Here is a 22,292-nt window from a genome sequence, read left to right on the forward strand (position 1 = left end):
ATTATTGAGCTTTTTAGACTATATTTGCATAAACTTTAACAGTTGAACATCCCCTAATCTGAAAGTGTGAAATGTTCCCAAATTTGAAACTTTTAAGCATTGCATTAAAAAATTTGGGATTTTGGAATATTTTGGATTTTTATATTAAGGATAACCAACTTGTATAATGTTAAATGAAAATAAAAAGGATGGAAAATAACGGCCTAAAGAATGTGATACTATCTAGTTATAACTATGTTAAACGTGGAGGGAAAGGGGCCGGGGATTTAGCTCAGTAGTTTTGCCGCCTGCTGCATAAGCGCAAGGACCTGAGTTCGATCCCGAAAGAAAAAAAAAAAAAAAAGGTGGAGGGAAACAGTTGGAAGTATAGTAAATCCTAACAGTAGCCATCTTTCAGGTAAGTGAGATCATTTCTATTTTACAATATATCTGAGGTTCTTGTAATTGTCATAGACTATGGCACAAAAATGTTTCATTGTGGGTTTTCTTTTAATAAATAAAACAGTCAGTATATTGCAATTGCTGGGGGAGAGAAAGTCAAGTCCCCATCATGGGTGGTGTTCAGTGGTTAAGGTGGCATCTAATTCACAGCAGACACTTGCTTACTGCCAAGTTAATAAGTGACTGGGGGGCTTGGAGATTCATGAGATGGACAGATAGTTGAAGTTTAGGAAAATGTGTATCTCCCCAGAAATTTTAGGAGATGAAAGTTATTCATTATGGGACTGGCCTTAAAGAGGAAAATTTTAAAAAGAAGATAAAGAAAGAAATAGTCTTTGCTAGGACTCAGTGGATGAAGCAATTGAGCTAATTCTTCTAACAAGTCTCAGTACCTACTTGGAACTCCAGTATGATTTCTAAGAGTACCTGGTTCTCAGGCTGATAGTGAAAAGCAACTGTTAAAATGCACTCACACGATGTTGCCTTCCCTCCACCAGGAAGATAAGTTTACAATCCCAGAACCCCTAAGACCCATCTCTACCTCCCATGAAGTCTCAGAGGAGGGGTCGCCACAGGGACACTGAGACCATACATGGATGGTTACAAGGCACCAATGGCCCTGTCCAGTGAGCATTTGTTTCTCTTCATCTCTGGAAGTAGAGGCAGTGAGGGGGGGGTCCTTCCCAGAAATGATCACATTTTCTCTGTGTACTCATAATTACTTGGCAAAGAGAATTATCGTGGGTCCTAGTGTCTCCCTTCTCCAGCTGATGTGCAGGTAGCAGACACGTGTGCATCATCCACTTTGGCACTGTTGTGACATATGCTAAGGCTACACACTGAGGTGGAAATCTGGTCTGAGTTTAAACCTGCTTAGATTTGTGAACTCTGGAGAAATGAAGGGTAAAGCACACTTTTATGTGTTCATGTCTCTTGCATCAGACTTGGGGTTCTATTTGGATGTTCACATCACCATTAGTTCTCCCTTGAAATGTCTGGTTGCTCTTCACTCCACAGACCCAGTGGCAGTTCCTAGTTCCAAATGTCCACAAGCAATCATGGATTGTTTCTCAAAATTACACTAGCTGGGACAGGGTAGGTGAGAAGAAATGAAACATGACTTTATAATCAGGTAATTCAAGTTTTTGATTCTTGTTAACGCATTGAGGTTAGGCAAGCTATTAAACTCATAATTTTATTTTCTTCATCATAAAAAGACCCTAACACCTCCTAGGTTGTATAACAATTGTGAAAGTTAATATTAAAGTTCTCTATGTTCTTGGCAGAGAGTACAGTTTAGTAATATTACCATTAATTATCAATAATTCTCTCCAAAATAAATCACTTGTGGATCTTTTTTCAAACTATGTATTTTCATGTAAATGTTTAAGTGTCATATAAGAATTTTCCTTTCCAACTACTTTCCCTGTCAGGTTATTACTAAGGTGGTAGTTCCCTTTATAGAAAAATAACTTTATAGGATTCTCTGACTAAAAATTATATAAAGAAATAGGCATAGTGCATGTTTAAGCTATAAAAACCAGACATATATGAGGATTAAAATTCAGGATGTATCCTGGGAATGCATAAGGCAGGACTGAGATAGGGTGTAAAATATAGAACAGTCATTCCCAGACTTTTTAACATCCAAAAGAAACAAATTAATCCCTAGTTGGTTGCAGGAGCTGCTCAGAGTATTGAACTTGCAGCAAGTGCTGCCTAACTACCCAAGTAACTCACCTGGGCTCGGGAACGCTTGGGACAGGCTGGAAAGCTCTCACTAGCTCTACCAATGTTCAACTAGTATATCGTACAGTTTGTTCAATCCAAATCAAGACCTATCTTCAGCCAGATCCCTCAAACCTCATACTTATCCCCTTTGCCTTTTTCCTCCTGAGATGCTGCTAAGCCTCTATTAAAGTAATGATCAAGAACCATGATGGGCAAATAACCCAGTTTTCCCTTAACAATCAGGTCATTTGGCTGGCATTGTTGAGAAGGTGGAATTCAACACACAGCAACAACATCAGTACCTTTATAGATCCACGTAATAAGCATGGAAAAACACAGACCCAGTTCCTGACTGCATAGTATAATCACACCTACTCGGCTCTTTCACAATAGAAAAAAACCATATCCACAACTCAGGAGTCCAGCAAAACACTCACAGAATACTGGCTACTTTTCTAGGCATGGGGGAGGCCCCTGTGAGTGGCAAAGGCTATCTAGCCCAAGAGCAAAAGACTTGCTATTCTCAACTGATTTTCAAAAGCAAGGCCTTTCTGTCCTCAGTATGATGGCAGACACAAAATGGAGAAGGGACATTGTGACAATGACCTCACTATTTCAGACTGGTTTTGAAAATGACTCTCAGGCTTTTTGGCCTATGCAAGTTAGGTAAGTGGTTCATGTTGCTCCAATTCACTCAGTAATTGCTCAATTCTCTAATTTACTCCCCAAATGTGGCCAAATCTCTCCCCATTGACAGGGATTTTATGATGATGGCTAATGGCTAAAATGTACTGAATTGCACAAATTACTGCAAGTAAGGCATAAGCCACGGGAGAGGGCTCAGGTGTTGAGGGTCCCAAGTCTCCACTTGGAGGGCGAAGGTGCAGCATGACTAGAAATGTGACATCTGGACTGGAAAGCATCATATGACCACAGGAATGATGAGGGATCCTCTGTGTCTCATTACAGGGGTGCAATGTAACACGGGGGAGTGCAAACATGTCCCTCACAGTCCAAGGCATGGCCAGCTCTGAGGGCAGAGGATCACACACTTTCTCAAAATCTCGGCTACAATCAGTGGTCCAGTGCTGCGGCAGCTGGACTAGATTCCACCAGCCTTCCCGAGCTCCTCCTTAGACACCTGCATCTCTCCTTTCCCTGCTGAGCTAGTTACAAAGAAAAAAATGTTTGGGGTGGTGGGGATGGACACAGAAGCAAAGGGAAAGAATGGAAAATAAATGAGTATTTATACACTCACCAACTTAGCAATTATTGCAAATACCCATTATAGGCAAAGTACTGAAAATTCAAGGCCTCTATTTTACTTTGATGGAGTTAAACAGTATTATCAATTAACCATATACTTCACAAAAGCAAAGAGAGAAGATTTTGCACACTCCCAACACAAAGAAATGACAAATGTCTGGGATAGATGTGCCAATTACCCCATTAGATCATTACACATTGTCATCAAACTGTCATATTGTGTCCCATAAATCTGTACAGTTACTGCATGAATTAAAACAATATTTTAAAATCATCACAAAAATATCAAATTAGAAATCATTGAGGATGTCTAGGAAATAAAACATGGGGTACATAAAAGGGTTCAAAACAGGCAGTGATCTGGCCTTGGGACTGAAGGAGGAATGTTGGAGTTTCCAAGAGCAGGAGGAGTGGGGGCCACTGCCTAAGGATGGGGAATGGGAGGAGAAAGGAGAGAAAAAGGGAAAAGGCCTTATAGGGAAAAGCCATGGGGTCTTCGACCTGTGTTTCCCAAATTTCACTTGGCAAAGGAATCCCCAGGGGACCCTTTTAACCCAAACTCCAGTCCACTGAGGGGACGGAGGTGAGGAGGAGGGGACCACGTCACCCTGTGTCTTCTGTTCTCTCCAGAGACCCTTCCTGGCCCTTTCATTTTCCCTGGGAGACAGCACTGTGAAGTATCTCTCTATAAGTGAGAGCAAAGGTGTTTAGGGGTTCAGGGATTCTAAGAGCCCTTGAAGCACAGCACAGGCAGCCCATTAACAGCCCGGGTTGTTAACACATTGGTAAAAATCCTCAGAACATAATGTACCTTTCTTTGTCAGCAAAAGTCGTTGGTTTTGGCTGATTAATTTGTCTGGTTTTACAGACTGAGGACTTGCCACTCTTTCAAGAGTGTCCTACAATTCCATGGGTTCCACTTCCTTCAGTAAGCAATTTCCAAAAGTCCTGAGTTGATAGGATTCCTAAAGTAGTTTGGTAACAAGAAAAACAACATAATTCTGGATGTGGTAGTCAGTGCCTGTAATCCCAGTATTGAGAGGCTGAAGCAGGAGGATTGCAAGTTGGAGCCCAGCCTGGGTAATGTAGAAACTTAGGGAGACTCTTTCTCAAAATTTAAAATAAAAAGGGAGGCTGGAGATGTAGTTCATTGTGAAGGGCTTGGTTCAATGCCCAATATTAAACACACACACACACACACCCCTACCTCACATTTAAACTTTCATTTTTACTCTGACAAACTTGAAAACTGGTTTTACAAAAATGTCTGGGGAAATTCCCACTGCCTTGTCCCCTGGAAATTTGACTGAACAATGGCACACATAACTGCTCTACAGTTAAGCAATAAAAAGTTTAAAATAAAAGAAAATTGAAGTGTGCTCCAATGATGCTCTGTATGCTTTTAACGCCGAATCAGCCCACTGCAGACAGGCAGGCCTGCAGACGCAGTAGCAACATCATGAGTCGTGTGGAATGGCCCCGGCAGCAATCCACTGGACACCCACCCCCTCACCCCCACCCACCCCCACTCCTCTGTACAGCCACCTGGTTCCACACTACAAAGACACAGAGGACGCCGGACCACCAGACCACTGTGCTAGGTAAGTTGGAGTCATCTTCACCTCCCATCAGAAACAGGACTATCTTTAGGGGAAGGGCAGCTGGAATCTGCAATACAACTCTGCAGAGTTCAACTCTACAGGAGGACAGGGAGCTCAACTTGGGACTTACAGCCAGAAATCTGCCTGAATCTCATGGGTCTGCAACTAGCTTGCTGAGACTCATTGACTTATATCTGCACACTGCAACCCACATTGTCCATTGTGACAGCAGAGGCATACCATGAAAGAGGCCCTTCATCTTCATGGTTAATTTTTATTCACAAAATTAGTTTTATTTTTCTTCTCTCTTTTCTTTTCTTTTGCTCCTCTTATCTTTTTTTCCCTACTCTTTACAACTATTTGTTTTTCTCTCCTTTTTTATTCTTTTCTTTTCTTCTTTCTTTTCTCTTTCCTTTCTCTCTTTCTTAGACTCACTCTCTTGCTCTCCCACATTGCTCATCTTCCCTTTTTGTCCCTGTTTTGGTCCTCATCCAGAGTTCTTTATTTTCTTAGTATTCTCTTTTTCCTTCTCACCTGTGTCCTCTGACCTCACTGCTAACCTTCCCCTATCCTTCTTCCCATCTGTCCCTCCTTCCCCAACCCCTTCTAACTCCCCATCCCAAAGGGTAAAGTTGTTATTTTGAAGAGTTTATTCACTATATGTTGGGTTGGTCCTCAATCTTGATTTAAGTCACACATCTAAAGGTGATAGATTAATAACTACCATAAAATGTCATTTTCAAAGATGTACTTGATGAAATGGTGTTGCTGACTGTATCACTTGGGCTAAGGTGTTGGTACTGATCTAGTCAATGAACCTTCCTAGTATAAGGAAAATGAGATAGCCTTAGAGTCATTAGAGACTCAAAACTTAAAGAAGAGCTATATCTGGAAGACACCTCTGAGAAGCAATCATTCCATAAGGGTTCTAATTACAAGCAACAAAGACACCTACCATAAGGAATTTCAAACTATCAACCCAGGAGTTAAACCAAGGATGGTACCAAAAACAAAAAAGAGAGGACATTTAAGTGAGGCACAAACTCAGACTTCCACCTCACCAAGGGTAAATCCTGGGAGAAATGAGATGGAAAAGTCCCATAATCAACCACCTGGATACCCTGAACTGATAGCACAGGAAGTAACAAAACAGATGAATGAGGCTCTAGAAAAATTCAAAGCAGAAATAATCTACCAGATGTCTGCAGAGATGGTGAGCAGAGTGAAAGACATGATTTAAGGACCGAGAACAGAAACAGATAAAAAAACAGATGAGCTCAGAAACATGCTGGAACCCATGAATACCCAGTATAAGAAAGAATGGAAACCATGATCACCCAACATAAGAAAGAGATGGAATCCATGAAATGGATTCAAACAGATATGCAGGAGATCACAAACTCCATTGAAAGTATCCACAGCAGATTAAGGGAATCTGAAGATAGAATATCAGATATAGAAAACAGGATCACGGTTAGAGACCATGAAAATAGAGATTTCTTAAAAATAGTAAGGCACCATGAGAAATCAATCCAACAACTGCTAGATGAGGCAAAGAATAACATAAGGCTGATAGGACTCCATGAAAATACGGAAGAAAGCACAATTGACATAAAAAAACTGTTCACAGAAGTAATAGTGGAAAACTTCCCAGACAGAGGTAGAGAATTGGACATACAGATAAGTGAGGCATATAGAACTCCAACTAGCCATGATCAAAAAAATCTACATCTAGACATGTAATAGTCAAGATCCCAGAAACCCAACAGAAGAACAAAATCCTACAAGCAGTTAGAGAAAAGAAACAAATCACATACAAAGGAAAGCCCATCAGAATCACAGCAGATTTCTCAACACAAACCCTCAAATCAAGGAGAACCTGGAGTGAGCTATTTCAAGACCTAAAAGAAAACAACTTCCAACCTAGACTGTTGTGTCTGGCAAAATTATCTTTCAAAATCAATGGGGAAATTAGATATTTTCAGGACAAAGAACACCCAAGAAATGTCATGAACACCAAACCAGCACTACAAGCAATTCTAAACAATATCCTAGAAAAAAAACAATAAAGGTCACAACTCCATGAGGACTAACAGAAGGAAGCCACCAGGCAAGGTAAGACACTAAAGGGAAAGGGGGAAAAAATAAGAAATAAAAGAGCCAACAAAAGTAAAACAGCATGACAAGGATAAATCAATAGCTACCAATTATAACCATAAATATTAATGGCCTCAATTCACCAATCAAAAGAAATAGACTGGCAGAATGGATTAAAAAGGAAAATGCAACAATATGCTGTATAAAAGAAACACACCTAACTCAAAAAGAAACTCATAGACTGAAAGTAAAAGGATGGAAAACAGTTCTCCACACCACAGGAACACAGAAGAAAGGAGGGGTAACAATCTTAGTTGCAGACAAAGTAGATTTCAAACCAAAACTAATTAAGAGAGACAAAGATGGTCACTACATCCTTGTGAAGGGAACAATCCAAGAGGAAGAGATGACAATCCTAAATATATATGCACCAAATACAAATGCCCCCAACTATACAAAAGAAATATTAATGAACATGAAAAACCAAATAAACACTAACACAATTGTAGTGGGGGACCTCAATACCCCACTATCTCAAATAGACAGATCATCTACCCAAAATTTAACAAGGAAATTCTAGAACTGAACCAAGCTATTGAACAAATGGACTTAATAGATGTTTACAGAGTGTTCCAACCCACAAAATCAGAATACACATTATTTTCGGCTACACACGGGTCATTCTCCAGAATAGACCACATGCTAGCTCATAGGACATACCTAAATAAATGTAAAAGAACTGAAGTTACCCCCTGTATATTATCAGACCATAGTGCCATAAAATTGGAGATCAATAACATAAGAAACAGCAAAATCCCAACAAACACATGGAAACCAAATAACACCTTCTGGAACAACCAATGGGTCATAGAAGGAATTAAAGAAGAAATTAAATGGTTTCTACAAGTAAATGATAATGCCAGTACTACATACAGGAATGTATGGGACATGATGAAAGCAGTTCTACGTGGGAAATTCATAGCAGTGAATGCCCATATTAGGAAAACAGAGAAAACTCAGATAAATAACCTAATGCAGAACCTCAAGCTCCTAGAAGAAGAGGATAACAAATCCAAAGCTTGTACAAGAGAGGAAATTATAAAGATTAGGGCAGAAATCAATGCAATGGAGACTAAGAGAACAATACAAAAAAATCAATGAATCAAAGAGCTGGTTTTTTGAAAGAATGAATAAAATCGCTAAAACTTTAGCCATTCTTATCAAAAAAAGGAAAGAAAAGACTCAAATCAATGCAATTAAGAATGAAAAAGGGGAAGTCACAGCAGATCCAACAGAAATCCAGAGGATCTTCAATACTTACTTTGAGAAACTGTACTCTAATAAAATGGAAAACACAGAAGAAATGGACAGATTCCTAGATACATATGAATTGCCAAAGTTAAATGAAGAAGATATAGAAATTGTAAACACCCCAAATACAATGAGTGAAATTGAAAATGTAATAAAATATTTAACAACAAAGAAAAGCCCAGGTCTGGATGGCTTCACTGCTGAATTTTTCAAGACATTTAAAGAAGAACTAATGCCATTACTCTTTAAACTAATCAAGGAAATTGAAAAGGAAGCAGTACTTCCAAATTCATTCCTGGAAGCAAGTGTTACTTTGATTCCAAAACCAGAGGAAGACACAATCCAAAAAGAGAACTACAGGCCAATCTCCCTAATGAACATAGATGCAAAAATCCTCAACAAGATATTGGCAAACAGAATACAGAGGGTCATCAAGAAGATCATACACCCTGACCAAGTCAGATTTATCCCAGGGATACAAGGATGGTTCAACATTCGTAAATCAATAAATGTAATACACCATATTAACAGAGTCAAGGACAAAAACCACATGATCATCTCAATACATGCAGAAAAAGCATTTGACAAAATCCAGCACCCATTCATGATAAAAACCCTACAGAAAATTGGAATAGAAGGTCTTTATCTTAAACTGATTAAGGCTATCTATGAAAAACCAACAGCCAACATCACACTAAATGGTCAAAAACTGAAAACTTTCACACTAAAATCAGGAACAAGACAAGGATACCCACTATCACCACTCCTGTTCAATATAGTTCTGGAAACATTAGCCATAGCAATTAGAAAAGAGAAAGAAATAAAAGGAATAAAGACAGGAAAAGAAGAAGCTAAACTGTCATTATTTGCTGACAATATGATACTTTGCATAGAAGACCCAAAACACTCCACCAAAAGACTTCTAGACTTAATTGACAGATTCAGTAGAGTAGCTGGATACAAGGTCAACACTCAAAAAACAATAGCCTTCTTGTACACAAATAACAGACTCACTGAGAGAGAAATTAGGGAAATAATTCCTTTTACAATAGCATCCAAAAAAATGAAATATCTAGGAATCAATCTAACAAAGGAAGCAAAAGACCTCTACACTGAAAACTACAGCACTCTGAAAAAAAGAGATAGAAGAGGATACAAGAAAATGGAAAGACATCCCTTGCTCCTCGGTAGGAAGAACCAATAGAGTGAAAATGGCCATACTTCCAAAACTACTATATAGATTCAATGCAATGCCAATGGAAATTCCAACAATATACTTCACAGAACTAGAGAAAACAATCCCAAAATTCATTTGGAACCAGAAGAGACCTAGAATAGCTAAAGCAATTCTAAGCAACAGAGATATGGCTGGGGGTATCACAATCCCCAAGTTGAAACTCTACTACAAAGCTACTGTGATAAAATCAACATCATACTGGCAAAGGAACAGACCTGAGGATCAGTGGAATAGATTAGAAGATGCAGAAACAACTCCAGACATGCTCAGCCACCTCATCTTTGACAAAGGAGCCAACCACCATCATTGGAGGAAAGATAGCCTATTTAATAAATGGTGTTGGAAAAACTGGATTTCAACCTGCCAAAGATTGAAACTAGACCCATACCTATCATCATGCACTAAACTAAGATTGAAGTGGATTAAAGATATAAATATTAAGACAGAAACACTAAACTTGCTGGAAGATAAGTTAGGTAGAACTCTGGAAGACACTGGCATAGGAAAAGACTTCATAACCAAAACCTCAGCAGCACGGGAACTAGCAGAAAGAATCAACAACTGGGATCTCATCTTATTAAAAAGCTTCTGCCTGCAAAAGAAACCACCAACGGAGCTAACAGACAACCTACAATATTGGAAAAAAAAGTTTAGCAGCTGTACCTCAGACAAAGGACTACTATCTAGAATATATAAAGAATTGAAAAAAATCAGACCACCCCCCCAAATTCAAAGACCCAATTCAAAAATGGGCATCTGAAATGAACAGACATTTCTCAGAAAAGGAAGTCAAAACAGCAAACAAACATATGAAAAAATTTTAAACATCACTTGTGATTCGAGAGATGCAGATGAAAACAACACTGAGAGTCCACTTCACCCCAGAAAGAATGGCTGCTATGAAGAAATCAACCAATAACAAATGCTGGCGGGGCTGTGGGGAGAAAGGAACCCTTCTCCATTGCTGGTGGGAGTGTAGACTGGTGCAACCACTGTGGAAATCGGTATGGAGATACCTCAAAGAACTAGGACTAGAGGTCCCATTTGACCCAGCTATTCCCCTGCTGGGTATCTTCCCAAAAGAATGAAAAGAATCATACCACAGTGATATATGTGCACCCATGTTCATAGCGGCACAGTGTGTAATAGCTAAAGTTTGGAAGCAGCCCAAGTGCCCATCAACTGGACACTGGATAAAGAAAATGTGGGTTTTTTTGTAAAATGGAGTACTACTCAGCCATAAAGAATGAAAAACTAGTCATTCACAGCTAAATGGATGCATATCGAGGCCATACTCTTAAGTGAAATAAATAGGACACACGTGTGTAAATACCGAATAGTTTCACCAGTGTGAGAAACTGATAGTGTAAACAAGAGTTAAAATGGTTAAAATGAATAATTGATAATTTGAAATAGGAAACAAGGTCCAAAGACGAAGGAGTGAAGGGAGGGGAAGGAGAAAGGAAAAGAGGGAAAGGAACAACTATAAGAAAAAAATGGAAATGAAATCTATGTAAATAGGGAAGGGTGGAGGGGGTGAAGGGCACACAGGTAATGGGGGAAAAAATAAGAACCAAGATGCATCATGTACAGGTACAAACATCCAATGATAAACGGAAATGAACTGTATACCTAAAGTGTACCAATAAAATGTACCAATAAAATTAATTTAAAAAAAATAAAGTGTTCTTTGCTTCAGGCATTGCAAAGAATCATCTTTCTATTTTCAACTAATACAGCACTCACTTACCCTGTACTCATCCCTAATAAACTTCCTCTAACCAGACACAGATGGCTCTATGGAACAGCAGAAGGAGCTGGAGTTATCATGTGAGAGGAGATGTCCTCCTGGCTCTTTCATTTCTAGAATGTATAAATGGAAATGATACAGTTGAACAAGTGATAATAAAGCACTGCATTTCCAAATTGAGTCTTGATGATCTTCACACTAAACATGGCAGATGCTGTGCTGCCAGACTGGGTGGGAGCAGTAGCGTGTGGGATCCTTCCCAGCTCTCTCCAAGGTCAGCATGTCCTCAGTCAACTGGAATGCTATGCCCCACCCAGCTAAACTCAGGATGTGCACTCATGTGCATTTGTGCATCAGCTTAGGTGTCATCTCGAGACAAAGCAGCTTTCTGGCACCCTGCCTCTCTATCACCACCTCCCAAGAAACACACGTAGGTGCATTTTCACAAATGTGAGGAGTTTTGTAAAGAAGAGGGCTGAATTTAAAAATGTAAGCTACAGGGTGCCGACAATATTTACTTCAGAGTGCAGGATACCGGAAAAGTTGGGGTTCCCCTGGACAGATAAGGTACAGGAGGGACACTGCCCACTGCAACACTACAGCTAGCAGCAGGCTAGAGATAGTAGAGTTTTACTGAAGTGATCCCCACGCAAGACCAGCCAGCTGGCAGGAAAGAGCAGAATCATCACCACGCGGAAGAAAACACATTACTGTTTCTCAGCGCACTGCACGAAAGCAAGGAGTAGCAGAGACGGAGAGAAGGCTTTGTTACAGGCACCATGGTGTCCACCTTGCACACAGCCAGGCCTGGCCCCTTTCACACCAACACTCGGAGCAGGGAAATAACTCAGGAACTGTGATGTCATGGGGTGAACGCTCACCGGAAAGTCATGTGTGTGCATATATGTGTTCATGCTCACGTCCATGGCAATGCCATCCCATCAGCGCCTAAGCAGCATTATCTGGGGGACAACCCTTGAGAGGCCCGGCAGGGGGCTGTGCACTCTCTCACCTCAGGTGGGAAAGTCTAAAGGCCAGGGTTCTACCCAGGCCTCCAGCGTTTGCCCACAGTGACAGCACAGTGTGAGTCTTGGTCCATGTGTGCTGCAGTAATGAAATACCACAGCTAGGTGTTTCAGGAAGAGCAGAAATGTCCTCACAGTTTCAAATGCTGCAAAGCCCAAGACCAAACTGCCAGCCAGCCTGCTATCTGGGGACACTGCTCCTTCTATCTCAAGATGGTGCCTGCTACTGCATCTTCCTGGGCCAGACTCCTAAAGGGCAAGAATCCGTTCACAAAAGCAGACCCTCCAAGACCTAATCACCTCCTCAAGGGCCCACTTCTTAATGCTACCACAATGCTGACCAAGTTTTAACATAACTGTGAAGGACGCTGGACCACAGCGCCTGGTAATCCCCACTCTGCTGGCTGTACCCTTCTTCCTCTCCTCTGAACTCCTTCTGTCTTCTCTGGTCCTCCCATAAACTACACATAAACAGATACTTGTATTAGGGTCTGTGTTTGGAGGAAAACAGTTTAGACATGGGAGTATGTTTGTGTGTGTGTGTGTGCGTTTATAGCCATTGTTACGGCTTGTGTCTAGATGTGCCTCCAAAGCCTCATACAGTCATAGGAGGTACTTTCAAAGGTGGCTGGATCTAGAGTGTGTGGTGCTGGGATCAAGGATTTGTGATTACTAAATCAGTCCACTGATGGGTTTGGCATGGTTCTGGCTGGGATTAAGGGTGTGAGTGCTACACTCACCCAGGGCCAGTAGCCTGCATAAAATATGAGGGAGAGAAAAAGGGATAATATATTCTCACCTGCCTCCTTACCATGGACTATGTCTCCTCTGTGTTGCCCCTCTACCATGGCATCCTTCCTTGGAGCCAGCTGACTATGGACTAAAACATCTACAAACTATGAGGCAAATAAACCTCTCATCCTTTAACTTTGGTGTTAACAATTCAGTTAGCTAACAGAAGCATTGGGCAAAATTTTACTTTTGTTCATAAACGCCACAAGAGCTGATGAATAGGAATGTGGTCATTTTTCCCAGAATTGTGGAACAAACTGTGAACCAAGGTACCTTTGTATGAGGTGAGATAAAATATATAGTGTTTCCATTTTTTAAATTCATGACAGTAAAAGACACATTGCTATTAATCCCCTCCAATACTCCCCCTCACTTTAAACACACTGATCCCAGCCTTCTTGCCACTTTCTGAAGCAGTTCTGCAAGTCTTCTCTCCTAATTGTTTTTAGCTTCTCTGTTGTGGCTGCCTCAATGTCCTGAACCAATTTAAAACCTTTTCCTTTCACGGTCATTTTGACTTTGAAAAAGAGCCAGATGTTGCAGATCCGGATGTGATGAATAATGTGGATGAAGATACAGCATGATGTTTTTATGAGCCTACCTATCTGTTGGATGGCACGCAGCAGCAGCACTATGGGGTGACTATACCCCGTAACGACACTCATGAAGGAGGACTTCCAAAACTTCAGCAGAAAGTGGTAAAAACAATGGGATAAATGTTTGAAGGGAGGGAGTATTGCAAGCAGGATTAATGGCAATGTGTTTTTACTGTTTGTATAATTTAAACATTCACCATATGTTTCAATCATACATGGTACATATGTGCATATAAGTGTACACATTCACTCACAGACATATGTACACATAAATAGAAGTCCATATAATATGTAATCAGCTTCCATATCTGTGGGTTCCACATCTAAGAATTCAACTATCCACAGATTGAAAATATTTGGGAAAAAACTTGTGTCTGTACTGAGCATGTAGACTTTTTTCCTTGTTGTTATCATTTTCTAAATAATAGAGAACTTACACCTCAAACTTCCATATCCATGAAAGAAAGGCTGCTGTGTGTCCCTTCCCAGGCCCAATCCCCACACTCTGCTCCAGTTCCCAGCGGGAATCCTATCCTTGGGCTGGTTTGCTCTCTGAGTCTGAAGACCGACATCAGGAACATTCACTAAGTCTTGAGCATGACAACGTGGAGAATTGAAAGAATATCAAGATTTAGTGTGAGAAATAGGCTTTGTCTTTTAAGTCAAATACAAGCCCCAGGCAATTCCATTTTGGGTTTAAATGACTTGGTCATCTACTCACTACCCACTCTCCTCTGTTAATATCCTGAGCTCCAAGAAATAGTGACTATGTACCTTTCCCCAGAACACAGCCAGTTTCCAATATAAAGAACCAAGAACTATCCATTCCAAACTGCACATCACCCACCCTCACAATAAAAACTAAGAACTTTGTATTCAAAACCATATGCTCCCTCTCTAATTTGTTCAGCAACACCTCCCTCTTCGTGCAATTCATGTTAGTCAAACAAAATAGATAATAAGCCTTTGAATTCAGTCGATGAATTTAAAGGTCAGCTGCTTCTCCTGCATTAGGGATAAAAGGGGCCACCCTCGTTTGTCCTGCACACCTGCTACCTCATGCTTGTACCCTTCTGCAGAAATGCCTTGTTGAGATTTCTTGATGTCTAAGTGCTTTATTATCTGCACTGACAATTTGAGTTTGGGGGTTTATTTCAAACAATAGGAACACAGGAAATTGGACTTTCAGCCTAGAGGAGAGGCTAGAGACTGCATTTCCTAGAGAGAACTCACTCTTAGATTTTTCTTTCCCAACAGAAAATGAAAGCAGGACTTCCAGGGGCCTGAACCCAGCCCCAGGTGCATTTCTTTTGGTGGATATCAAGTTTTAAAGCAAATGAAATGAACATTTCAGAATACTGTGTCTCTGACACTTGAACCCAAGGCCCAAGTTAATTTCCAGTGCTCTGGGATTTACATTGCTTTGATGGATTTTGTGATACAGCCACAGGATTTCCCTCCTCCTGAACACCTTCTACCTTTCCTCCTGGGGTGGAGGTCAGTTGTCTGCCCTTGGCACAGCTTTATCAGAAGGACAATTTGTCCAGGCGCACATGCACAACGTCCTATCAAAACCACTTTGTTTTTCCTCAACTTATTCCCAAAAGAATGAGGATACTAAAATAATAATTATTATTACCACAAAACATTAAACTGTCAATATGGAAGAAATAACATGTAGGAATGGGCACTAATAGAAATCATTTACATAAAGTAACATAGAGCCACTTACTCATGACCTGCAAGAAAACACGAAGTTCAGTTGGAGTATGCAGTTATGTTCCTTTTCATTAGTAAATTACTATTGTGTTTTATTACTTAAGTACTATATATGTTTTATTTTGAGATACACAATATACCATCCTCTCTCATTTCTTCTCTCTTTCTCTCATCCTCAGGACAATCACTGTTGTCCTCAGCCAGGGGTCCTTTACTCTGGGTGCCAAGACAGTGGGCCTATGCTAGAGGAGGTGGGAAAGGTCTTAGAGATGACAGCTGATAAATGACAGATGCTGTGATTGTGACTCACATGTGATTCTGCTTTGGTGAAAGTAAGATGCTAGAGTTCCCCATGTATTTTCTTTTTAATATTCTAAGATGCATACTGAGTTAGCAGCAACTTGAAGAATGTGTGTTCTTTATTAGACAAGACAAAAAAAGAAGTAAAGGACTGTACCAATTCCCTACTGTAAATAATGTGGGGCCTCTGCTCAAGACCAGATTCCCACTACCACAACCACCACCACCCGTCATTGCTCTGCAAAGTTAAACACATTAATAGAAAGGTCACTTTAAAATTATACCCCAGGCTAGGTTCCTCTTCTTCCTAAACTCCAGGAGAATAACCTCAGCATATAAAAGACAGTACTTACAAAAGTAAGTCTATGGTCCTGCCTCACTAACCCTCCTCTGCCCTGGAGCCAGCATTTATGGGCAATTTCCTCCTGTTCATCCTCCACACTCGAACCTGGTGAGGCCTCACCACACAGAATACCCATCTGCTTTCTGTTTGACCGCAGCAAACCCAACACTGCCCCAGCAGGAATATCCTCTGCCCCAAGAAACAGAAACCCACAGAATACCCCAAAAGCAGTCAGCACAGACACTCCCTCATGCTCCAGAGCAGCGGTCCTTAGTTCCAAGCAAGGTTGTTTGGCAGGGGACCTGGGAAATGCCTGCTGACCCCGCTGGCTGTAGATGGAATTAAGAGTGGAAGTGAGGGCTGCTGGTACACATCCTGCAAGACATACACCCGCCCCACCACTTGAGATGACCCAGTCCAGGGCCAGCAGCACCCAGGCTGAGATAGCTGCTTGGGGACAACAAACAGCCATGAGCCCAGGGACTCCAGTGACATCCACATAGGACTTACGAGGCAGGAACACTTGGTGCACTTGCTCCCTTCTGGCTGAAATTCCTCTCCTTCTCGGTACCTCATGCCTTCAAACACACAGCCTGGAAGACAGAGCAGAGTTCAGAACCAGATATTAGCAGTATCCTTGAAACATGGTCCTCCAAGGCCTGCTCACTCATGCCCCACCTCCAGCTCAGACACCCAGCAATGTCCTCTTTGGTTAGTGGGCAGCACTGGTACACAGTAAAATAGAGTATGCGAAGGTCAGGGTGCTGGCATGGGACCAAAAACCCCAAGGATACTGGAAAACAGAGGGCAGTGGAGCCCAAGTCAGCCTGAGGGTGGGGAGCAATGCACTACAAGGAGCCCAATCATGCATGCCTGGAGCAGTGTCACTATTACTCTGGCCACTGCCGGGACCCAAACCTCAGAAGGACCAAGAAAGGCCAAGGAAGGTCAAGGAGGGAGTCAACCATGGGATCAAGAGCAGGTGCCACCAAGGACTGTCAGCCTCTACTCCACATACCTGAGCCCCTCCACCTCCCCAGTGACTTTACAGAGTAGGGATACCATCCCTTTCTCCACATATGAGGAAAATGTGGCTCTAAGGGGAAGTAATTTACCCTGCTCCCAGGTGGCTGAGCTGGGATTCATACTCGATTCTGAGCCTCCTTCTGTGCTATGGAGCAAATCTGGCACAAAGCCAAGAAAGTGAAGAGAGGGCTCAGCAGGTGACTCCCATGGCCTGCAACCCAATCAGGGTGTGATCAAGGGCTCTGCCCCCCCACCAAGTCTGGCCAAGGAAAAGATCAAACACCAGGACCTGTGCCCTTATCAGAAAGATGCTCAGATCACTGCCACATTCTAAAGTAATGTCACAAATGATCTGCAGTGCAGGCTGCCATGTCATGTGGGCCACAGAGGCTGTGGGTTCCTAGCAAAGCTACCTTCCCCAGGACGGTCCTCACAAGATACTTGGCCAGAGGGTGTTGAGCTGCCCACAGGCTCTTATGTAGGACACAAAAGCGTCCAAAGTCCATTGGCTAAAGGTGTCAGTAGAAGCCCTCCACTCTTGGAGCAGCTGAGTCCTGACAGGAGGAGTGGTTGCTACCCCACCTGCCCCATCCTCTGTTCAACAGAAAAATGTATAGATAAGTACTGCTGAGTCTGGATCCAAAAAGGCAAGTAAAACTGAATTTTACAACTGCTCCAGGGATAAGATTTTCCTGATACCCACAACCAAAACCAGCAGCAGCCACCCCTGCTGTCTCAGTGACATGGTTAGACTCGGTAAGTGCTGTCCCCAGCAGTTGTGTCTCAGTGCTATTTATAAATGGCAGCTGCTCAGTCGTCTTTCTCCGAAGGGAATGTCCAACAAAGTGTCTCCAATCTTTTGTGTGTGTTTGCACCCCTGACTCTGTCATCCAGACAGCCAGACAGACTAACCACAGCAATCTACACTGACAGCTGAGGTCAGGGGATTTTAGGTGGAAATTCTTTTCAAATGGTTCCCATCACAACTCATCAAAATTGAGCAAAAAGTCATATGGGGGAAACCAGAGAGATGGGAATGCCCTGAAATATGTTACAGGAAGAAACTGACCACAAACTGGGCATGTCTGTCGTCATGCAGAATGCCACACCCTAATCAATAACAGACGCTGTCCTCCTGCAACCCAAAGACACAGCACAGCTGAGGCCTCCCCTAACTGTCCCTACTGAGGCTCAGCAGAGCATCTTCCCAAGACAAAGGGCACTGGACTCTTCAGGTGGCTCCTTCTGAACCTTCCCACTTGTATCCCAAATGCTGCCCTTTAGAACCGAGAAGGGACAAAGTTGAGTCTTGACCTCCTAACCGAGGGCACAGAGCCTCCCAGGGTCAGGGGCTGGCATGTGACACGGGCATACCTGCTTTTAAAGATAGGTCTGAGCAGGGCACTTCCTGTGGTGTGAGGTAGGGTGAGAGGAGAGAGGAACACAGGGTTCTCTGGTCCTTGCTCACTCAGGGACCTCAGCAGGCACTACTGACCAATACCTCACCCCTCACTGGACAGTGGTAAGAACTCAGCACTGCAGCAAATGTGATCATAGAGTTCGGTCCTTTCCTTCCTGGGAACCCAACCCAAACAAGGAGTGAACGAAGTAATCGCTCACATAGGAGCACTCAGCTGCTGAGATAAATCCACGCTCCTGTTTGTGTACTGTGTTTCTCAGGCAGCCTGGACACAGGGCTTCCCTGAAAGGATGTTACCCATGGGGAGGGGTGCTGGGCATTAAGGGCTCCCTGGTGCTGTTCCTGCCTCTTGAGCCTCCCATAGTTGTGAGTGGGAGGCTCTGAGTGGATTCTGTCTCAACAAAGCAAGTCTACTCAGCACACTGGAATCCATAGTTAAGAGCTACAGTGATTTTTAAATCTATATGACAAATACGGTTTACTTGTTTATCAATCTCCAGTTTGGCTGTGTGTGGAAATCATCCCGTCCAGATTCTGATGGACTTGGACTGAGATGCAGCTGGGGTACAAGATGCAGCATTTCAGCTTCCCAGGAAATTCCAAGGTGCAGCCCAGAAAGCTATTCATTCACTTCATAAAGATCCCAGCAATGTTCAAGGACATGGTGACTTGATGAAAAACTTTTGATGCATTCAGAAGGGAAAGGTACTAGGACAAACTATTTGATGGATATGAAATAACTGTATTATACAAAGAATTAGTGCATAGTACTTTTAACCAGTTTTTGGTCTTCTTAAGAGTTCGTCAATAACAAGCTTTACAGAAATCCCACTGTGAAAAGGAAGACTATGCATGACACAAGGAAGGTCAGAAATGGTAGAAACTGTCCATCTTTGTCATTCAAGAAGAAGAAAAGACTGAATTCAGAAAAGGACTTGAGTCCATCATGTAGAGGGTCTCATGTCTGTAGAGGACTCCCTGGGGCCTTCACCACTTTACAGGAGGCTCAGAGAACAACAGGGCCTCAAGATCACCCTGTAAAGCAAAGTAGTGGAGGTAGTGTCACCAAGGAGGAAGAACGCTCAGAAAAAACCCCAAATGCAGAGCACCTGCCCTAGATGCTCAGCAAGTGCTTAAGAGATCAGAAAAATCTCTCACCTCAAAATTCCTAGCCTTATGGGAAAGGGCAAGAAGAGCTGCAGGAGGCCTTTGCATCCTGCTTTGGGAAAGTGAGAGGAAAGATTTGGCCACTGGTAAAGGAAGAGCTCTTCACTGTCAGTGAGGTAGGGGCCTCCCTACAAAAAACAGTGGGTCCAGCTTCTGCACCCACACCAAAAAAGGGCACTGGCAAAAGCCTAAGCTAAATTCATGTGGGACACAGCTCTCAGTTTTCAGAAAACATCTGGTCACCTCATCACCAAGGTGAGCTCTGGCAAAGGAACTGCAATACAAAGCAGTAAAAGGACATTTTTGGAAGCAAGGAGAAGCTACAGCCTAGCCTTCCAAAGTAAGCATTACCTGTCGGCCTGGGAGTAGAAAGCAGACATTCAGTCCAGAGAAGCCATCAGCCAAGATCTACAGCACACTACCCTCCTGCTGGGCACACCTTTATAATCCCCTTCAGGAAAGGGAGGGGAAATGTTCTAGCCAGATAGTTCCATGTGAAGAAGGAGGAGGGCACTCGCTAGAGCCATTAGGTGCACAGAGGTCCAGTGAGGAAAATCCAGCAGGGGAATAGGAATGGTGCATCCTGAGGGACACAGAAATATCGACAGTCTTGCCCTGCACCAAGGAGCCTTCTGGCCTCCCACTTGCTGAGGAGGGTACCTGGACAGGTGGGGCAGCAGGCTCCTGGGTGCTCTGTTGGGTTTCCACAGTGAACAACACAATGCAGCTCAGACTCTGTGACAACACCTTCCTGCAAAAGAAAAGGCACAGTCAGCCAGCCCAGGACTCCTGCCAAGGAGCTACAACTTCAGAAAGTAACCAAGACGGGAGAAGAACCTAAACTCATAAAGTCACACTGGAGTGGGCATCAGACCCAGAGGGAAGCAGCACCCTTGTTCATCACTACCCATGCTTGGGACCTCAGAGGGCAAACCCCATCACCTCTTTTTCCTGACTTTGCATTCTCTTTGGTATTTCTTTCTTTTAAATCTAGTTTTAAGACTTTCTTGTAGTCCATTGGTAGCTGACAGAGTCTTGCCGCTCATTCAGTTGTCTTATGTTTTCAATGCTGGCTGTATTTTCTATCATTGTTCTTACATTTAAGTCATTAACTCTGAAGCATAAAGTGTGGTCCCCTGCATTGCATCCAGAGGGCCCTTCTGTAGGCAGCCCTGGGATCCAAGCCCCATGCTGGGGCGCCACCTGCACCGGACCCATCCTGCGACCATCCTGCCTCCTCCTCGAGGCAGAGGAGCTCCTAGCCTCTGGCTCACCTTGCCTTTATTCACCCAACACAACCACAAGCAATCAAAGTAACACAAGGTTCTCCTGCTTTCCCATATCCATTAGTACACTCTGGTAAACAACTTCACGTCAGATGTCTTAACTTTTCCTTAATATGCAATATGTCTCCCCTGAGTGCAGCCTTTCTCCTTTGTGCTCAGAGAGCAGGCCAATTAAGCCTTAATTCTCCTCTGGTCTCCAACACCTATCTCCAGATAAAGACCCACCACCCCTTTAGAAACAACTAGTCAGCCTAGGTAAGGTCTGGAGTCAGTTTTCCTTCAACATCTCCAATCCAAATGGATACTCAGGCTGGTTCCCAGCATGAACTTCCTATCTGTGACCTTCAGCTCATCCTCCTCCATCAAGAAATTAAAAGTGGGAAAATAACAGGTAAATGTTCCACCACCAGAATGCCTTTCATCAGAGGATATAAGAAAGTGGAATTAAACTCCAGTGGAAAAAGACCAGGACATCAGGCTTGCTGGCACCTGTCTAGTTCCTGTTTGTACACATGTCAGGCAAAAATGGTCATTTCCTGCATCCTCCTAAAGATGGAAGCAGGAAGGCAGGAACTGGGACTGGAAGGTGCTGGGTGGGCAATGGCACACCTTTCTGTGGCACCTGCACAGAGGTTTGCTCTTCTGCTTGTGAAATGAAATGACCTCTTACAGCTAGCAGGGCTCAGGTGAAGTTTTAGCACAGGAGGAAGAAGGGAAAGAAGGTTCATATTCAGCAGGTGATGTGCCTTTCTGAGCCCTCCTCCACAGCTCCCATTTCCTGACTTTTCAGATAACAACTTGATATTCCTGCTTCAATTCTCTCTGGGCTGCGTGCTAATGACCAAAGATGGCAGGCAACAGGAGTCTCAGTGTTAACCACTATAATGGATTAATGTGTTTTTCAGGCAACAAAATATCCCTTGCTATATGGTAGCTTCCATTTAATCTAAGTAATGTCTTCATCTAAAGGGAGCAAAATCAACCCTTGTCCAAGCAACTTAGGACCTTCAGGACCTCTGGTTGTTTATAAAAATGTTATCTACATCCCAAAGTGCATGTTGTCCTCTTGTTTACCAAACATTAGAACCATTACTCTCAGATGCCTCTGCTAAAGAGTAGAAATTTCTCTGAAAAACAGGTAGGGTAGAAGGGGAATGCTTTATATGATCTGAAAAGAAACCAGG

General features: G+C 42.7%; 1 protein-coding gene across 16 annotated transcripts in view; it reads right to left on the bottom strand.

The window, feature by feature from the left end:
• Positions 1-22,292, bottom strand: part of LOC101717569 (BMP-binding endothelial regulator protein) — a 321,597-nt gene that overhangs the window by 241,486 nt on the left and 57,819 nt on the right. For 13 of the 16 annotated variants that reach the window (XR_015446606.1, XR_015446605.1, XM_087199424.1 and 10 more), the window contains 2 exons: positions 20,483-20,573; positions 16,720-16,802 (listed from right to left, as the gene is read on the bottom strand). Coding sequence is in view for 14 of the 16 variants with exons in the window: in XM_087199424.1 (XP_087055550.1) it covers positions 16,720-16,802; positions 20,483-20,573 (174 nt within the window). In the remaining 2 variants the exon portion in view is untranslated. Of the gene's footprint in view, positions 1-16,719; positions 16,803-20,173; positions 20,326-20,482; positions 20,574-22,292 lie in introns of those variants that run through there. The other 3 variants (XM_087199430.1, XM_087199428.1, XM_087199429.1) reach the window with 2 other exon arrangements.

The sequence above is a fragment of the Heterocephalus glaber genome, unplaced genomic scaffold (assembly GCF_053883595.1).
Source record: "Heterocephalus glaber isolate CG9 unplaced genomic scaffold, H.glaber_assembly_v1.0 deba00001719, whole genome shotgun sequence".
In the NCBI taxonomy this organism is placed as follows: domain Eukaryota; kingdom Metazoa; phylum Chordata; class Mammalia; order Rodentia; family Bathyergidae; genus Heterocephalus; species Heterocephalus glaber.